A 15,009-nucleotide genomic window follows, 5' to 3' on the forward strand; every position below is an offset into this window, starting at 1 on the left:
TTTCACCTTTACTGACTCCGTTTACATTCTGTGCCTCTGGACAGATAATTTGTGATAGACAAGGTAATTAAATAATCAGCATTTCACAAATGAGACACCAACTGAGTGAGAAATTTTATTTTGAAATTCTTCTTGTAGCACTCACCTTTCTGTCTAATAAACCTAGATAGCCTGAAACATTTAATTCAGTGCTTTCTGAAATAAACAGGCAGGTGGTGGAAGGATAGTTGATAGAACTAACACAGGACAATTAACAAGACATTGACGTGGGCTAGAGAGGTGAGAGAGGATTGAGTAGGTGAGAACTTAATTTTTTTATAAGTGAAAAAGGACAATCAAAAACTACATTTAATGGGGTGCCTGAATGGCTCAGTTGGTTAAGCGTCCGACTTCGGCTCAGGTCATGATCTCACAGCTTGTGAGCTCAAGCCCCACATCGGGCTCTGTGCTGACAGCTCGGAGCCTGGAGCCTGCTTCAGATTCTGTCTCCCTCTTTCTCTCTGGCCCTCCCTGTTTATGCTCTCTCTCTCTCTCTCTCTCTCACAAAAATAAGTAAACATGAAAAAAAAAAACTACATTTAATGAAGAATCTCTGCATGCATCTGAAAATATGTCTCTTCAATATCATGTATATCTACAGTGGAGATATAAACAAAATAGTTAAAACCTCCCAAACCCATATGTATTGAATTTCTTCTATAATCAGAATCTTAATTTTTTTAATGTTTGTTTGTTTGTTTGTTTATTTATTTTTGAGAGATTGAAAGAGAGAGCTCGAGTGTGTAAGGGGCAAAGAGAGAGAGGGAGACAGAGGATCAGAAGTGGGCTCTGTGCTGACAGCAGAGAGCCTGATGTGGGGCTCAAACCCACAAACCGTGACATGATGACCTGAGTTGCAGTCAGAAGCTTAGGAATCTTAATTGCCTGAGCCACCCAGGTGCCCCCAAATCTTAATTTTTTAAATTAGAATAAGTAGAGCTAAAGAGAGATCTGATCATGTACATTAGACAGTTCAGAAAAGTAGCAAATAATGTACAGTCAAGAATTTAGTTCATCTAGGGATAAAGTAATTCTGTTTAAAAGAGAAAAAAAGGAATTTCTTAAGCAATACGTTTTTTAACAAGATTTTAAGGGAAAAATTGATTAATAGTTCACTTGCATGTTAACTAGAATGGAAATTAAAAGCTTCAAGAAGTTAAAGGTCAGGCCTATAAATTGACCATTTAGTTCCTATAAAAATACTATTATAGCAACAAATAAATCCAGATCTTTTTCTGTTATTTAAAGATATATAATGCATTTATTTTCAGTCATTAACCTAACTGATCTCATTAGAATATATATATGTATATATATATATTTCTTTTAAAAAATTATTTTAAGTATATTCTATGCCCAATATGGGGCTTGAACTCATGACCCTAAGATTGAGAGTCACATGCTCTACCAACTGAGTCAGCCAGGTGCTCCCTAACTGATCTCACTTAAATACACAATTTTAAAACTGCAGCCTCCATCTATCCTTCCTTCCCTCCTTCCTTCTTTCCTTCCTTCTTCCTTCCTTCCTTCCTTCCTGCCTTCCTTCCTCCTTCCTCCTTCTCTCACTCCCTCCATTCCTCTCTCCTTCCCTCCTACTTTTCTTCCTCCCTTTCCTCCTTCCTTCCTTCTGTTCTTTTTCTTTTTTTTTTTTTTTGGTTGCTTACACTAAGCATATATGGGTTTTTATATGGTTGCTTACACTGATTTTGTTTAGGCTCACAATAGATTTTCTTCTGTGAACTATTTTAACTATGTACTGTTTTAAAACTTGTTTATGATGTGCATGTGTAAACAGTTACTTATAGGTAAAGAATGGCACTGTTACCAAATGGGAACCAGTAAACAAATATTAATGATAGCATAATGTTTCATAATTTGATGAATTATTTATAATACGTTGTGTGTGTGTATGTATATATACATATATACATATATATGTGTATATATATATATGTTTCACTTAACGCATATACATACACACAAGAGACTTAAAATTTGGGTTCTTATTTATCCATATGGGCAGTTCAATGCCACAGTACTAAAATGCTTTCTCAGAGCATTCACTATTCTGAAATACTGTACTAATCTGTCTGTTATTTTTCTCCTTTTCAATAACAGCTGCCTTTTTATGAAATTTTGTCAGTGTCATGTATAGAAAATGAATGTTCAGTTATTTTCTTCTTTTCTGTGTTTTGTGCATATTTCTTTCTGTTCGTGAAGATACATTATTCTTATTGAGAATTAAATAAAATCTGACTTATACAATCTGCTCTTCTAAAAATTAAATCAGACAAATAAAAAGTTATTGTTTTCCAAGATCTGCATAAAAATAGAAATATGAATTAGAATTTCCATCTGTAAAGAAAGAGAGTCGCTTTTCCACAGCTCAGGTACAAAGTACGCTGTTATCTGTTGTGTGAAATTTGCAGGTGTTTGTGGTTCACAGTGAAAGTCTACAGTTTCTTAAATTTTATGTTTAAAGAAACTATCTTCCTTCATAGTGGCATTAAAATTTAGGATTAATATTTTATAAAGAAATGAATGTTGCTGTGACATACTTTATAGGCCGAGTCCTTCTAACTTGCGAATCACTGGGTTATGGAATTAAAACATAGCCCTAGGAATACAATTCCTCCTATTATCTATTTTTTGCTCTTGCAACTATGTGTTTAACTCTCCCGATTTTTAAAATTATTTTTTAATGTTTATTTTTTTTGAGAGAGAGACAGAAACAGTGCATGAGCAGGGGAGGGGCAGAGAGAGGGAGACAGAATCTGAAGCAGGCTCCAGGCTCAGCTGTCAGCACAGAGCCAGATGTAGGACTCAAACTGGTGAACCATTTGATCATGACCAGAGCTGAAGCTGGAGCCACCCAGGCTCTCCTCTCCTTTCTAATTTCTTATCAAACCTGCCTTTTCACAGGATTTTAATTTCATGCATAGTCTCAGCTTTCCATTATTGTAGTATATACATTTACTCTGGTCACTCACCCCAGAAACAGTGGCAGCTCTTTTACTCTGAGACTCCATTTGAGCCAATCTTTGTGGTTATTCATGATAGCACCATTGCATAACAATGTGGAAATTCTAAATTTATGTTCCACAAATTCTAGGCTAACCACCTTCTTCCTTTTCCAATTCTCTTTATTTTCCCCTGCTTACATCACATATTGCACATGTGTACCTATGCAGAGCCATGAAGACCACACCCAATTAGCTCAATGTACTCTAATTTAAATGCAAACTATTGCTAAATGCCCCCTGTCTGCTCTCCACTCCTTGTTTCATCTCTGGGGAATGTTCTGCATCCCTAAGGAACATTCAGCATTATCATCAGTTAGTTTTAATTACCTTCACATACTTGAATGGTGGTGTGCTAGATGCTAAAATATAGAATTTAAATAGATACGGTCTCTGCCTTCAGCCACTTACATATTAAACCATGATAAAATGAGTTGCTATTTTTAATTGGACAGCAAGTGTAACATTTTTCATGTAAAATGTTCTAAAAAATGAGGGAATTCAATTGCCTTCCTCCATGAAGTTCGCTTAATAATGCACATTGAAATACAGTGAACAGCAAAAAATGCCCGGGAAGTATATATATAATAGCTCATTTTAGACTCCCAAAAAAGTGAAAATGACTTTGGCAGCTAACAACTGGCATCTGACAGCTAGCCTGAAATATTCTCAACAAACATAAACAATTTTCTAGAATCTAAACAATAATCAGCTAGAGTTGCTCTGTGACTATGGGGTATAAGAAGACAAAGGCAAGTCTATTCCATTTCAAGTCTGCAATAAGACAGAGACCAGGACACTCAGCAACCACAAAAAAATTAACTGCTGCATCTTTATAACAGCAAATCTAGTTCTGCTTTAATGTCTGCTTTCCAGGTAAAAGGTATCAACATATACATCCACAATTTGTCCCCAATCTTGACAGCATTAAATCCAGAGCCCTCTTTAGAATATTCAGGACAAACCCAAATCCTCTAACAAGTCTATTCATACTGTTTTTTACCAGCACCCAGAGATTCGTCTGGTATGACCTTCTTCGCCATAGCAAACTAAGTGTATCTGATGTTGCTTCACTATTGGTGGGTTTCAGTGATTAATCTTGGACTGATGAACTTTCATATTTTTATGACTTAATTTTTATTATTTTCTTTTATTTTATGTCAAAAATTATACTTAAATTAGTAATCAAATATTATTTTTAAATTCTTACTTTGGTTTATATATAAATGAAAAAAAGTTTAAATCAAGATGCTGATAACCTGAGTCCTCTCGAAATAGCAAATTATATAATCTTCCACAAGTTTAATTTTTTTTAACGTTTATTTAGTTTTGAGACAGAGAGAGACAGAGCATGAATGGGGAAAGGTCAGAGACAGAGGGAGACACAGAATCCGAAGCAGGCTCCAGGCTCCCAGCTGTCAGCACAGAGTCTGATGCGGGCTTGAACTCACGGACCGTGAGATCATGACCTGAGCCGAAGTCAGATGCTTAACCGAGTCACCCAGGTGCCCCATAATCTTCCATATATTTAGAGACATATTGATGAAATAAGACTAGAAAACGGAAGGTACTATAGGCTGAATGTTTTATGTCCCTCCAAAATTCATATGTTGAAACCTAATCCCCAATGTGACAATTAGGAGGTGGGGGGGGGGGTTGGAAGGTTATGACTGGGCTTAGTGACTTTACCAAAAACAACAACAACAACAACAACAACAACAACAACAACAACAAAAATCCAGAGAGCTCCTTAGCTCCATCTGCCATGTGCAGACACAGAGAGAAGACAAACATCTATGAACCACGACAAGGCCCCTTACCTGCTCCTTGATCTTGGATTTCCAGCCTCCAAAACTGAGAAATAAACTTTTGCTTATATTACCACCCAGTCTATGGGTATATTTGTTACAGCAGCCTGAACTAACTAAGGCAACTGGAATTTATAGAAACCTCATTAAATGCCATAAAAATATTGTCTAGCTTGATCCTTGAAGAACCTAATTTCCTAATTTATAATCAAAGCTCAAGAAGTTTCAGTAATTGTTCCAACATCTCACTGCAAATAAATGCTAAAATTTGAAGATAATCTCAGTTTGGGCTCTAAAATATGCTTGCTACGGAATGTGTTTCAGTAACAGGAGAAAAATTAATGAAAATACCTTAATATAATTGAAAGTATTTAAAATGTTATGATAATTTCCATTACTAGTAAACTAGGAATAATTAAGACAGTGGGTGATAATTAAAAATCATAATCAGGTTGACATTTTTTATTAAAAAGTGGAAAAAAAAAGCCTGGTCCCCCTGGTACTTCCTTGATCTCTCATAAATACTCTCTCGTTTTCCACTCTATCCTGATCTTACTGGTATCCTTGCTGCTTCCAGAAACACAAAAACAACACATATGCTCCTACCTCAGGGCCTTTGTACTTGCTCTTCCCTCTGTATTATATATATATATATATATATATATATATATATATATATATATATATACACACACACACATATATATTTTTCCATTTAAATATATGCAGAATATAAACAACATATATATTTATACATAAATATATATTTATGATATATAATAATATAAATTAATATAACATATAATATATATTTACATATAAACACATTGTATATATGCATGTGTGTATGTATATGTATATATGTGTGTGTATATATATATATATATATATCCATTCCCATTTCTCAGATTGCACTCCTTATCACCTCTGCTCTATTTTTTTCCCCACAGCACTTAATACATAGAATGCTATATGTTGTTTTTATTTATTTTGCTTTTCTGTCATTCCCACCTAGAATGGATGCTGTAAGAGAACTGGAGTTTGTTGCTGGCAGTGGTAATTCTGACACATGAAGACAATCTTACCTTGTTTTGTTAATGTTATTCTTTTTGGTCACTTATGTAACCTCGGTGCCCAAAACAATGCCTGTTTCATAGCAGGGACCCAATAAGTTCTTGTTGAATAAATAAGTAAAAACAAAATCCCATGAGGTCTATTAAAAGACTAGCTTTTAGATTTAACATTTTAGGATTTAGTGTAATCTTATATCACACACAAATTCTAAACACAAACTATAACTTTATCACAGATAGTAAAAGCAAACAAAAACTTTTCAATATTTAAAAAAAAAACGAGGTAATACACTTCAGAAATATAATCCTCTGGGCTCTACTTTTTTTGACTTTTTCCTATAATCTCAGTTGATTCATCTTCATGTAGATAAATATTTATACATCACCTGTTACATTCTAAATGCCATGCTAACTACTAAAAATGTCATGATTACAAGTCTACCATTTGCTAGTTGTGTGAGCTTGGGCAAGTGACTCAAGCACTATAATCTTCAGTGTCCTCATCCATCAATTGTGACTAAAGGGAGTAATTAGTCATCATCAGGTTTTTATGCTGATGTCCTAACATGAGCCATGAGATGAAATAATGCCAACAAAACAGTACTGCTCCCTGCGCATTGGAGTCATCCAATTAGTGTTGTTCCTATCACTTGTGAGTACTCATGATGTTGTTGAAGAGACCATAATGGATATGCCCCTCTATTTATAAAAATGTAGATTATCTCCTATAGAAGTAAAACATTGTCTCTGGTTAAAAGCACAGATAGCACGACATGCTCATGATTCACCAAATTACTTTCATACAGTTAGGTCCATCCAGGCTCTCTGATTCCCAACCCTCATTGACTCTGCCAAAATGACTACTCTTCCTACCCCACCCACATAAATATGCTTACATCAAGTCACTGTGTGGAAGAGAATTAGAAGTTTTAACCTTAGGATATTTTCTTTATTTCTCTTCCTTGTCAAGAATGATACTCTGGCAAGGACTACTTTCCTCTGAATGCGATTAATACCAGTGAGGGTAGTCATATTTCATTTTGCTGTAGATTTTGCTGCACCTGTGTGGTAATGTGAGGACATTTTGAAATGATTTTAAATGTAGATGAAGAGAGTTGCTTCTGCTATCATTGGGAAGGGAGCAGCATTTACTTACAGTGTATTTCTAGCACCTGCATGGCCACCTGAGGGGTGGCATTGAGGGATTCGTGGTCTACTCTGCAGATTACAGCCACACCATCGTCGCTCCGGTCCACTCGGAAATCCAGTGTGCTGCTGACGGTGAATGTCTTGCGATTGGCATCCTCTTCTTTTAAATATTTCACATCTGAAAGTAAAATGTAAATTTTAAAATTCTATGACATCATCTTTCAAAATGTAACAGATTTCATTCACTTGAGACACAACTGGGGGCCCCACGTCTCCAACCTTCTTCAATTTTTAAAAAGCAAATATTTATTAATTTAAAATTTATTCCATTTCAGTTTGAGCAAGGGTACAACTACTTCAAAAATAAATTTTAAAAGGTGAATACTTTGATAAAATTAAAGGGTGGAATACAGTTGTTTCTAAACTAAAGTGCAAGATTTTTTTTAACACTCCATTTGAGAAATCAGGCCATTTTATAATATTCATGACCTTTCTTTACATTTGACTTTTGCATAAGAAAATCTTAAATCTCTGAACCACTAGTTGGGAAGGGCAAATTCACAACATCCTGTTATGCCTAAAAGAAAGTACAATGTATTTGAGCTATAATTTCAACATGAACCAATGTCAGATGAACATAATTCCCAAAGAACACCAACAATGAAAAGTTGTCTTCTTCACTAAAGGAAGTAAGAGACCATATGGTATTTGTCTTTTGCTGACTGACCTTATTTTGCTTAGTAATACACATTCTGGTTCCATCTCACTCATATGTAGAATTTAAGAAACAAAACAGGTGAACAAAGAGAATGAGAAAGAAAATTAAGATAAAAACAGAGAGGGAGATAAACCATAAGAGACTCTTAAATACAGAGAACAAACTGAGGGTTGCTGGAGGGTTGTTGGATGGGGGGATGGACTACATGGGTGATGGGTGATGTGCGATGCCTTAAGGAGGGCACGTTACGATGAGCACTGGGTGTTATACGCAAGTGATGAATTTCTGGGTTCTAATCCTGTATCTATTATTACACTATATGCTAACTAACTTGGATCTAAATGAAATTTTAAAAAAATAATAAAAGAGGACATGGATGCAAAAATTCTCAACAAGGTACTAGCAAATCAAATCCAACCACTCATTAAAAGAATCATTCAACACAATCCAGTGGGGTTTATTTCTAGGCTGCATGGTGGTTCAATATTCACAAATCAATCAATGTGGTATACCACATTAACAAAAGAAAGGATAAGAACCATATGATCCTCTCAATAGATGCAGAAAAAGCATTTGACAAAGTATAGCATTGATTCTTGATATAAACCCTCAACAAAGTAGGGATAGAGGGAATATACCTCAACATCATAAAGGCCATATACAAAAGACCCACAGATAATATCATCCTCAATGAGGAAAAACAGAACTTTTCCTCTACGGTCAGGAACAAGACAGAGATATCCACTCTCACCACTGTTATTTAACATAGTACTGGAAGTAGTAGACTCTTCAATCAGACAACCAAAAGAAGTCAAAGGCATCCAAATAACCAAGGAAGAAGTTAAACTTTCACTATTTGCAGATGACATGATACTCTATGTAGAAAACCCGAAAGACTCCACCAAAAAATTGCTAGCACTGATACATGAATTCAGGGAAGTCACAGGATACAAAATCATTGTACAGAAGTATGTTGCATTTCCATACACCAATAATGAAACAGCAGAGAGAAATCAAGGAATTGATTCCATTTACAATCAACCATAAGATACCTAGGAATCAACATAGCCAAAGAAGTAAAAGATCTGTACATTGAAAACTATAGAACACTTTTGAAAGAAATTGAAGATGACACAAATAAAGGGAAAAAATTCCAGACTCATGGATTGAATGAACAAGTAGTGTTAAAATGTCTATACAACCAAAGTAACCTACAGGTTTAACGCAATCCCTATCAAAACACCAACAGAGCTAGAACAAACAATTCTGAAACCTGTGTAGAACCACAAAAGACCCCAAATAGCCAAAGCGGTCTTGAAAAAGAAAAGCAAAGCTGGATGCATCACAATTCCAGACTTCGAGTTATATTACAAAGCTGTAGTGATCAAGATGGTACAGTACTGGCACAAAAATAGGCACACAGATCAATGGAACAGAATAGAGAATGCAGAAATAGACCCACAACTATATGGTCAACTAATCTTCAATGCAGGAAAGAATATCCAGTGGAAAAAAGACACTCTTTTCAACAAGTGGTGTTGGGAAAACTGGACAGCAACATGCAAAAGAATGAAACTGGACCACTTTCTTATACCGTACACAATAATAAATTAAAAGTAAGTGAAAAACCTAGATGTGAGACCTGAAACCATTGTAATCCTATAGGAGAACCTAGGCAGCAACCTCTTTGATCTCGGGCACAGCAGCTTCATTCTAGACATGACTCTGGAGGCAAAAGAAACAAAAGCAAAAGTGAACTATTGGGATTTCATCCAGATAAAAAGTTTCTGAGTCCGACTCTTGATTTCAACTCAGGTTATGATCCCAGGGTCATAGGATTGAGTCGCATGTCGGCCTCCGTGCTGAGTGTGGAAGCTGCATAAGATTCTCTATCTCCTGCCCCTCTTGCTCTCTCTCTCTCTCTCTCTCTCTCTCAAAAGGAAAGAAAGAAAGAAAGAAAGAAAGAAAGAAAGAAAGAAAGAAAAGAAAAGAAAAGAAAAAGAAAGAAAAGAAAAGAGAAAAGAAAAGAAAAGAAAAGAAAAGAAAAGAAAAGAAAAGAAAAGAAAAGAAAAGAAAAGAAAAGAGAAAAGAGGCACCTGGGTGGCTCAATTGGTTAAGTATCCCACTTTGACTCAGGTCATGATCTCATGGTCCGTGGGTTCAAGCCCCATGTCGGGCTGTGTGCTGACAGCTCAGAGCCTGAAGCCTGCTTCAGATTCTGTGTCTTCCTCTCTCTCTTCCTCTTCCCTCCTCCCACTCTTTCTCTCTATCTCTCAAAAATGAATAAACATAAGAAAGAAAGAAAGAAAGAAAGAAAGAAAGAAAGAAAGAAAGAAAGAAAGAAAAACAAATGATTTCACTCATATGTGGAATTTAAGAAATAAAACAAAGTAACATAGGGCGGGAGAGAAAGAAAGAGAGAGAGAGGCAGGCAGGTATACCATAAAACAGACTCATAACTAAAGAGCACAAATTGAGGACTGCTAGAAGGAGGTGGGTGGGAGATGGACTAAATGAGTGATGGGTATTAAGGAGGGTAGTTGTGATAAGCACTGGATGTTATATGTAAGTGATGGATCACTAAACTCTACTTCTGAAACCAATATTATGCTATATGTTAACTAACTGGAATTTAAATAAAAGCTTGAAACAAAAATAAATAAATAAATCAAAGAAATGTTACTTGAGTAAAAAAAGGAAGAGGACAGTCATCTGAATATTTTGAGTATTTTAAAATATGTATTTGCAGTGAAATTTACATTGAGATAAATGCTCTTCACTTGGCTGAAGAATTTATTTCAGCATGAATGAAATAAATCTTGAATACTTTTCTCAAGATGTGAATTCATTTATTGATATTTAAACTTATTGTGCATGATTAAGATTCGTTAAATGGTGCATTCAGGCAGTATTTGTTCTCTATGGAAAAGAGGTTTAATAATATTTTCATTTAATTTAAATTTTCTTACGTCTAAAGTAGTTGATAAGAAGAGGGTGATTTTAATGGATTAGAAGTCAAAATGTTGTAGGCTAAAGTTAAGATATTATAATAAGATCTTACATAGAGTTGAGAAAGAGCTGTTCCATATTCTTACTCTTTCATTTCAAATGACCAATATTTTCAGAAAGAGTTAGGTTGTATAAAGTGCATAAAATATTTGATTTTACCATGTATTAATTTATTTTTAAAACATTTAAAGACATATTAATGACAACAAAGTAATATAAGTCACCTTCTCCATGCAAAGATTTGACTTTGAAATTAATACTGACTTTGAGTTATTTTGTGGGTAGATATTTGCATGGTCCATTGAGTTTTACTTGTTTCCAGAGAAGTCTGATTTTACTTAATTGTTTGATTTAAAAAATTGAAATAAAATAAATATTACTTCAGGATAAAATTAGGTAAATGTTCTGTATCTTGTTCTTGAAAATATGTTTATCATTGTCTTCACAAATTAGGAAAAAAAATACCCAAGATTTTACCATTAAAATTCTTTTCTGTAATTTAGGCAGGTCTGAAAGTAAGAAACTTTTGTAACATTTGAAAAGTAGGAGAAGAACATTAAAATCTCAATTCTATCTTATAACTATTAATCAGTCATACAGGATACAAGGTTTTCCATAAATGTGTCTTATGAAATATCTCATTTCTGCTAACCAAAGTGATTTCTGAGATTTTTACATTTGAAAGTTAATTTCAATCTCAGTTAAAAAAATAGTACAGTAAAAAAATGGAATGATCTCCTTTTAGTCAAAATACGTCAGGATAATACAGATGCAATTATAGTCCTTTGTTATATTAAATATATATATACATGTCTATGATGCTCTTTTAGTTTTCAATGTCTTAGATTTATTCAAAATGTTGCCTCACTTTTATATTTTATATTCTCTCCTATAAATTCATGTCCAATGTGTTCTTGTCTGTAGCTCTAAGCAGTGGCAGTGTAACAAAACTTAGATCTCTTAACAAACCATTTTATAATTGTGTTATATATGAAAAATTATTCCAAGATTTTGCTACTAATTGTTTAATTTTAATAACAGCTGTATTTTAAGAACCCACACATCTGCTTCCTTTTGCCGATTTCCGTACAAAAGTATCATTTAATGTAATATTAATTGGACACATAAAATCTGATAGCAATTGTATATAACATAAAATTGTAACGAGCATCATTCAAATAGAATAAACAAAAGTATAATTTGTTGCTGTTAATATTAGCTTATGTGACAGCTTATAGGCTTCTAAAAGCAATAAGATGAAAAGAAAAAAAAAACCATCAAGAAAAGCCAATCATATTATTTGTCTATATTTTATGCTGGTTTTCTCCTTCAATCCCCACCCCCTCCACAAAACAGGCAGGAAATAGTACTTAAAATTTATACCTATTTTTGTTTTCTAGCTTTATAAAATAACTTATGCATTCACAGTTATAGAATCAATAGGAATTTTCTTTTTATTACACAGTTTGCTGATTGCATATGTATTCTTGTTTCATGTTCTGTCTTGTTTTAGAGTTTCTATTTTTTCTCCTTCAGGATGTCAGGATGTCATTTCATTACATTGTGATCTAGAGCAGTATTTTTCAAAATGGAATAGACATACACATCACCGTAGGATCTTGGTAAAATGCAGATTCTGATTCAGTATTTTGTGGGAGGGAGCCTGAAAGTCAACTGCTGGCCCAAGGATATATTTTGAGGAGAAAGGGTAAAGTGGATACACCAATACCAGAGATGTAACCAAAGATGAAGAGGAAATATTGGGACTTACTCTATCCACTCTTCTCTTTCCCTCTCAGTCTATCTTTAACATTTTAATTTCCTCTCTTCCTTAGCTTCAATCCTACCTTTACTATTTTAATTTTTAAAGATATTTTAGGTTTATTTATTTATTTATTTATTTTTGAGAGAGAGAGAGAGAGAAAGAGAGAGAGAGGAGGAGGGGAAGGACAGAGAGAGAGGAAGAGAGAGAACCCCGAGCAGGCTCTGTGCTATCAGTGCATAGCCCAATGCACAGCTCGAGCTCAAGAACTGTGAGATCATGACGTGAGACAAAATCAAGAGTCGGATGCTCAACCGACTGAGTCACCCAGACACTTCTGCCTTTAATCTTTTAAAATATGCATTTCTTGGGGCACCTGGGTGGCTCAGTCGGTTGAGCATCCGACTTCGGCTCAGGTCGTGATCTCGCAGTCCGTGAATTCGAGCCCCGTGTCGGGCTCTGTGCTGACAGCTCAGAGCCTGGAGCCTATTTCGGATTCTGTGTCTCCCTGTCTCTCTGACCCTCCCCCGTTCATGCTCTGTCTCTCTCTGTCTCAAAAATAAATAAATGTTAAAAGAAATTGTAAAATATGCATTTTTTTCATATTCTACATTTTTCAAAATATGCATTTCATATATAATGCATTGGTACGATTATCAGCAGAGGTTAAGAGCAAGCAATAAAAAGAGGTATTTGTAGGATGACTTTTATTCATAATCCTTGCAATAATCCCTCTTATTTTTTTTCCAAAGGAGGTTCTGCACTTTTAGCACTTGTTCTTGAATAATCAGAACAGCAGTTGCTTTGGGTGGGTGGTGGTAACTGTCTTTCTATGCTATTGTTGTATGTTAGAAATTTGTTACAATAAAAAAAGTTAAAAATAAATCTGCCTAGGAAAATTCCTCAAGTATGCTTCTCACCAAAAGTTATTTTCCTGAACATTTCTCTTAATTTTTTTTAATGTTTATTTGTTTTTGAGAGAGAGAGCGAGCGAGCGAGCATGAGCAGGGGAGGGGCAGAGAGAAACAGAGACAGAATCTGAAGCAGGCTTCAGGCTCTGAGCTGTTAGCACAGAGCCCAATGCGGGGCTCCAGCTCACAAGCCATGAGATCATGACCTGAGAGGAAGTCGGACGCCTGACTGAGCCACCGAGGTGGCCCTATTTTCCTGAATATTTCATGGTGAAGTCTCAAAGTAAATGATTTTCTATCACCTTTTATATTATGTACCTTTATGAGAGTTGGAATGTAGAATAGTAGTCTGCTTATATTTGGGATTTTAGATTTTTATCTCACCAAGAGCTAAGGTGGAAAAAACAGGCAGAAGTAATTGTGAGCAAATTAACAAATTAAATTTCAAAGCCCCGAATCAGGCTATCCAAAGAACAAAGGCCATCTGGGTGTTTTTTTCACATTCAAAACTTCTCATAAAATAGCAGATCTCAGGAACTACTTTCATATCCATCTTTCCAGATCATAATGTTAGGTCACCTGCTTCTCTACCTATAGTTTCCAGCCACTTTTGGACTGGATTTTTAAAAAGGAAGTCCTCTGAAGTGATGTTCCTTGGAAAATTACCTTGTCTCCACAGTGGTTCTAATCACCCTGAGTACTGCAATCTGAATTTTTGTGATGCATTTGCTTTCTGCACTCTTGTGATTTTGATCCCGTTTAAATGGGTCCAGAAAGAACATCCCATTTTTATAAAGGGAAATCCTGTTCTGCATCCTGTGGTAGTCAGACATAACTTCATGTGAGCCAGCTTCCTCTTAATCCATTGGAAGGCCAGTATGCCACAGCCACAGTGAGAACAAGGCAAGATTTAGACACAGCTTCTACCTGTTCCCGGTACTGGAAGTGCCATAACGTCTCATCATTTAGAGATATCTCTTAGGAATTAGGTAGGATATTATGTAACTTCTCCTGATCTATTTGGACCTTTAGTTTTCTGGCTACGATCAAAGCTGCAGGGTCACAACTTCAGATATTGATGTTTATAGAGAACTTGAACTTTACTATTATTTTCAGAGTCTGGGTTTGTAAAAGTGTTTTATGGTGGATCAGATGATAATTTCAGGGAATCAGTATGAATCCATATTAATGGTACTTTAATGATTTGACAATTTGTTAGTAAGCTGAATGTTATGTCCTCTTGCCATAGGAAAGAGAAAATGTGAGCATTATACAAGATAACATTATGTCAAAAATTTGAAGTTACCACTTTGGACAACTCTATATGTTGCATAATTACAGTTTAAAAGAAGTTCTATAGGTCAAATTTCCTAAAACTAAATACATCATTTTTTAGAAGATAAACAACTCAGCTATAATTTTTTTTTAATTGACCTAAAGTAACTGTGCCTGGCTAACTCATTCAGTAACTTAGATGTGTACTTTAATTTTTTTTAAATTTACTTATTTATTTTGAGAGA

At 34.9% G+C, this 15,009-nt stretch overlaps 1 protein-coding gene across 2 annotated transcripts in view; it reads right to left on the reverse strand.

Annotated features, from left to right (window-relative positions):
• CADM2 (cell adhesion molecule 2) overlaps positions 1–15,009 on the reverse strand; it is a 335,754-nt gene that overhangs the window by 147,109 nt on the left and 173,636 nt on the right. For both annotated transcript variants that reach the window (XM_058731712.1, XM_058731711.1), the window contains exon 5: positions 7,097–7,267. In XM_058731712.1, the coding sequence (XP_058587695.1) occupies positions 7,097–7,267 (171 nt within the window). The remainder of the gene's footprint in view (positions 1–7,096; positions 7,268–15,009) is intronic.

Source organism: Neofelis nebulosa, chromosome 5 (assembly GCF_028018385.1).
Source record: "Neofelis nebulosa isolate mNeoNeb1 chromosome 5, mNeoNeb1.pri, whole genome shotgun sequence".
Lineage (NCBI taxonomy): Eukaryota > Metazoa > Chordata > Mammalia > Carnivora > Felidae > Neofelis > Neofelis nebulosa.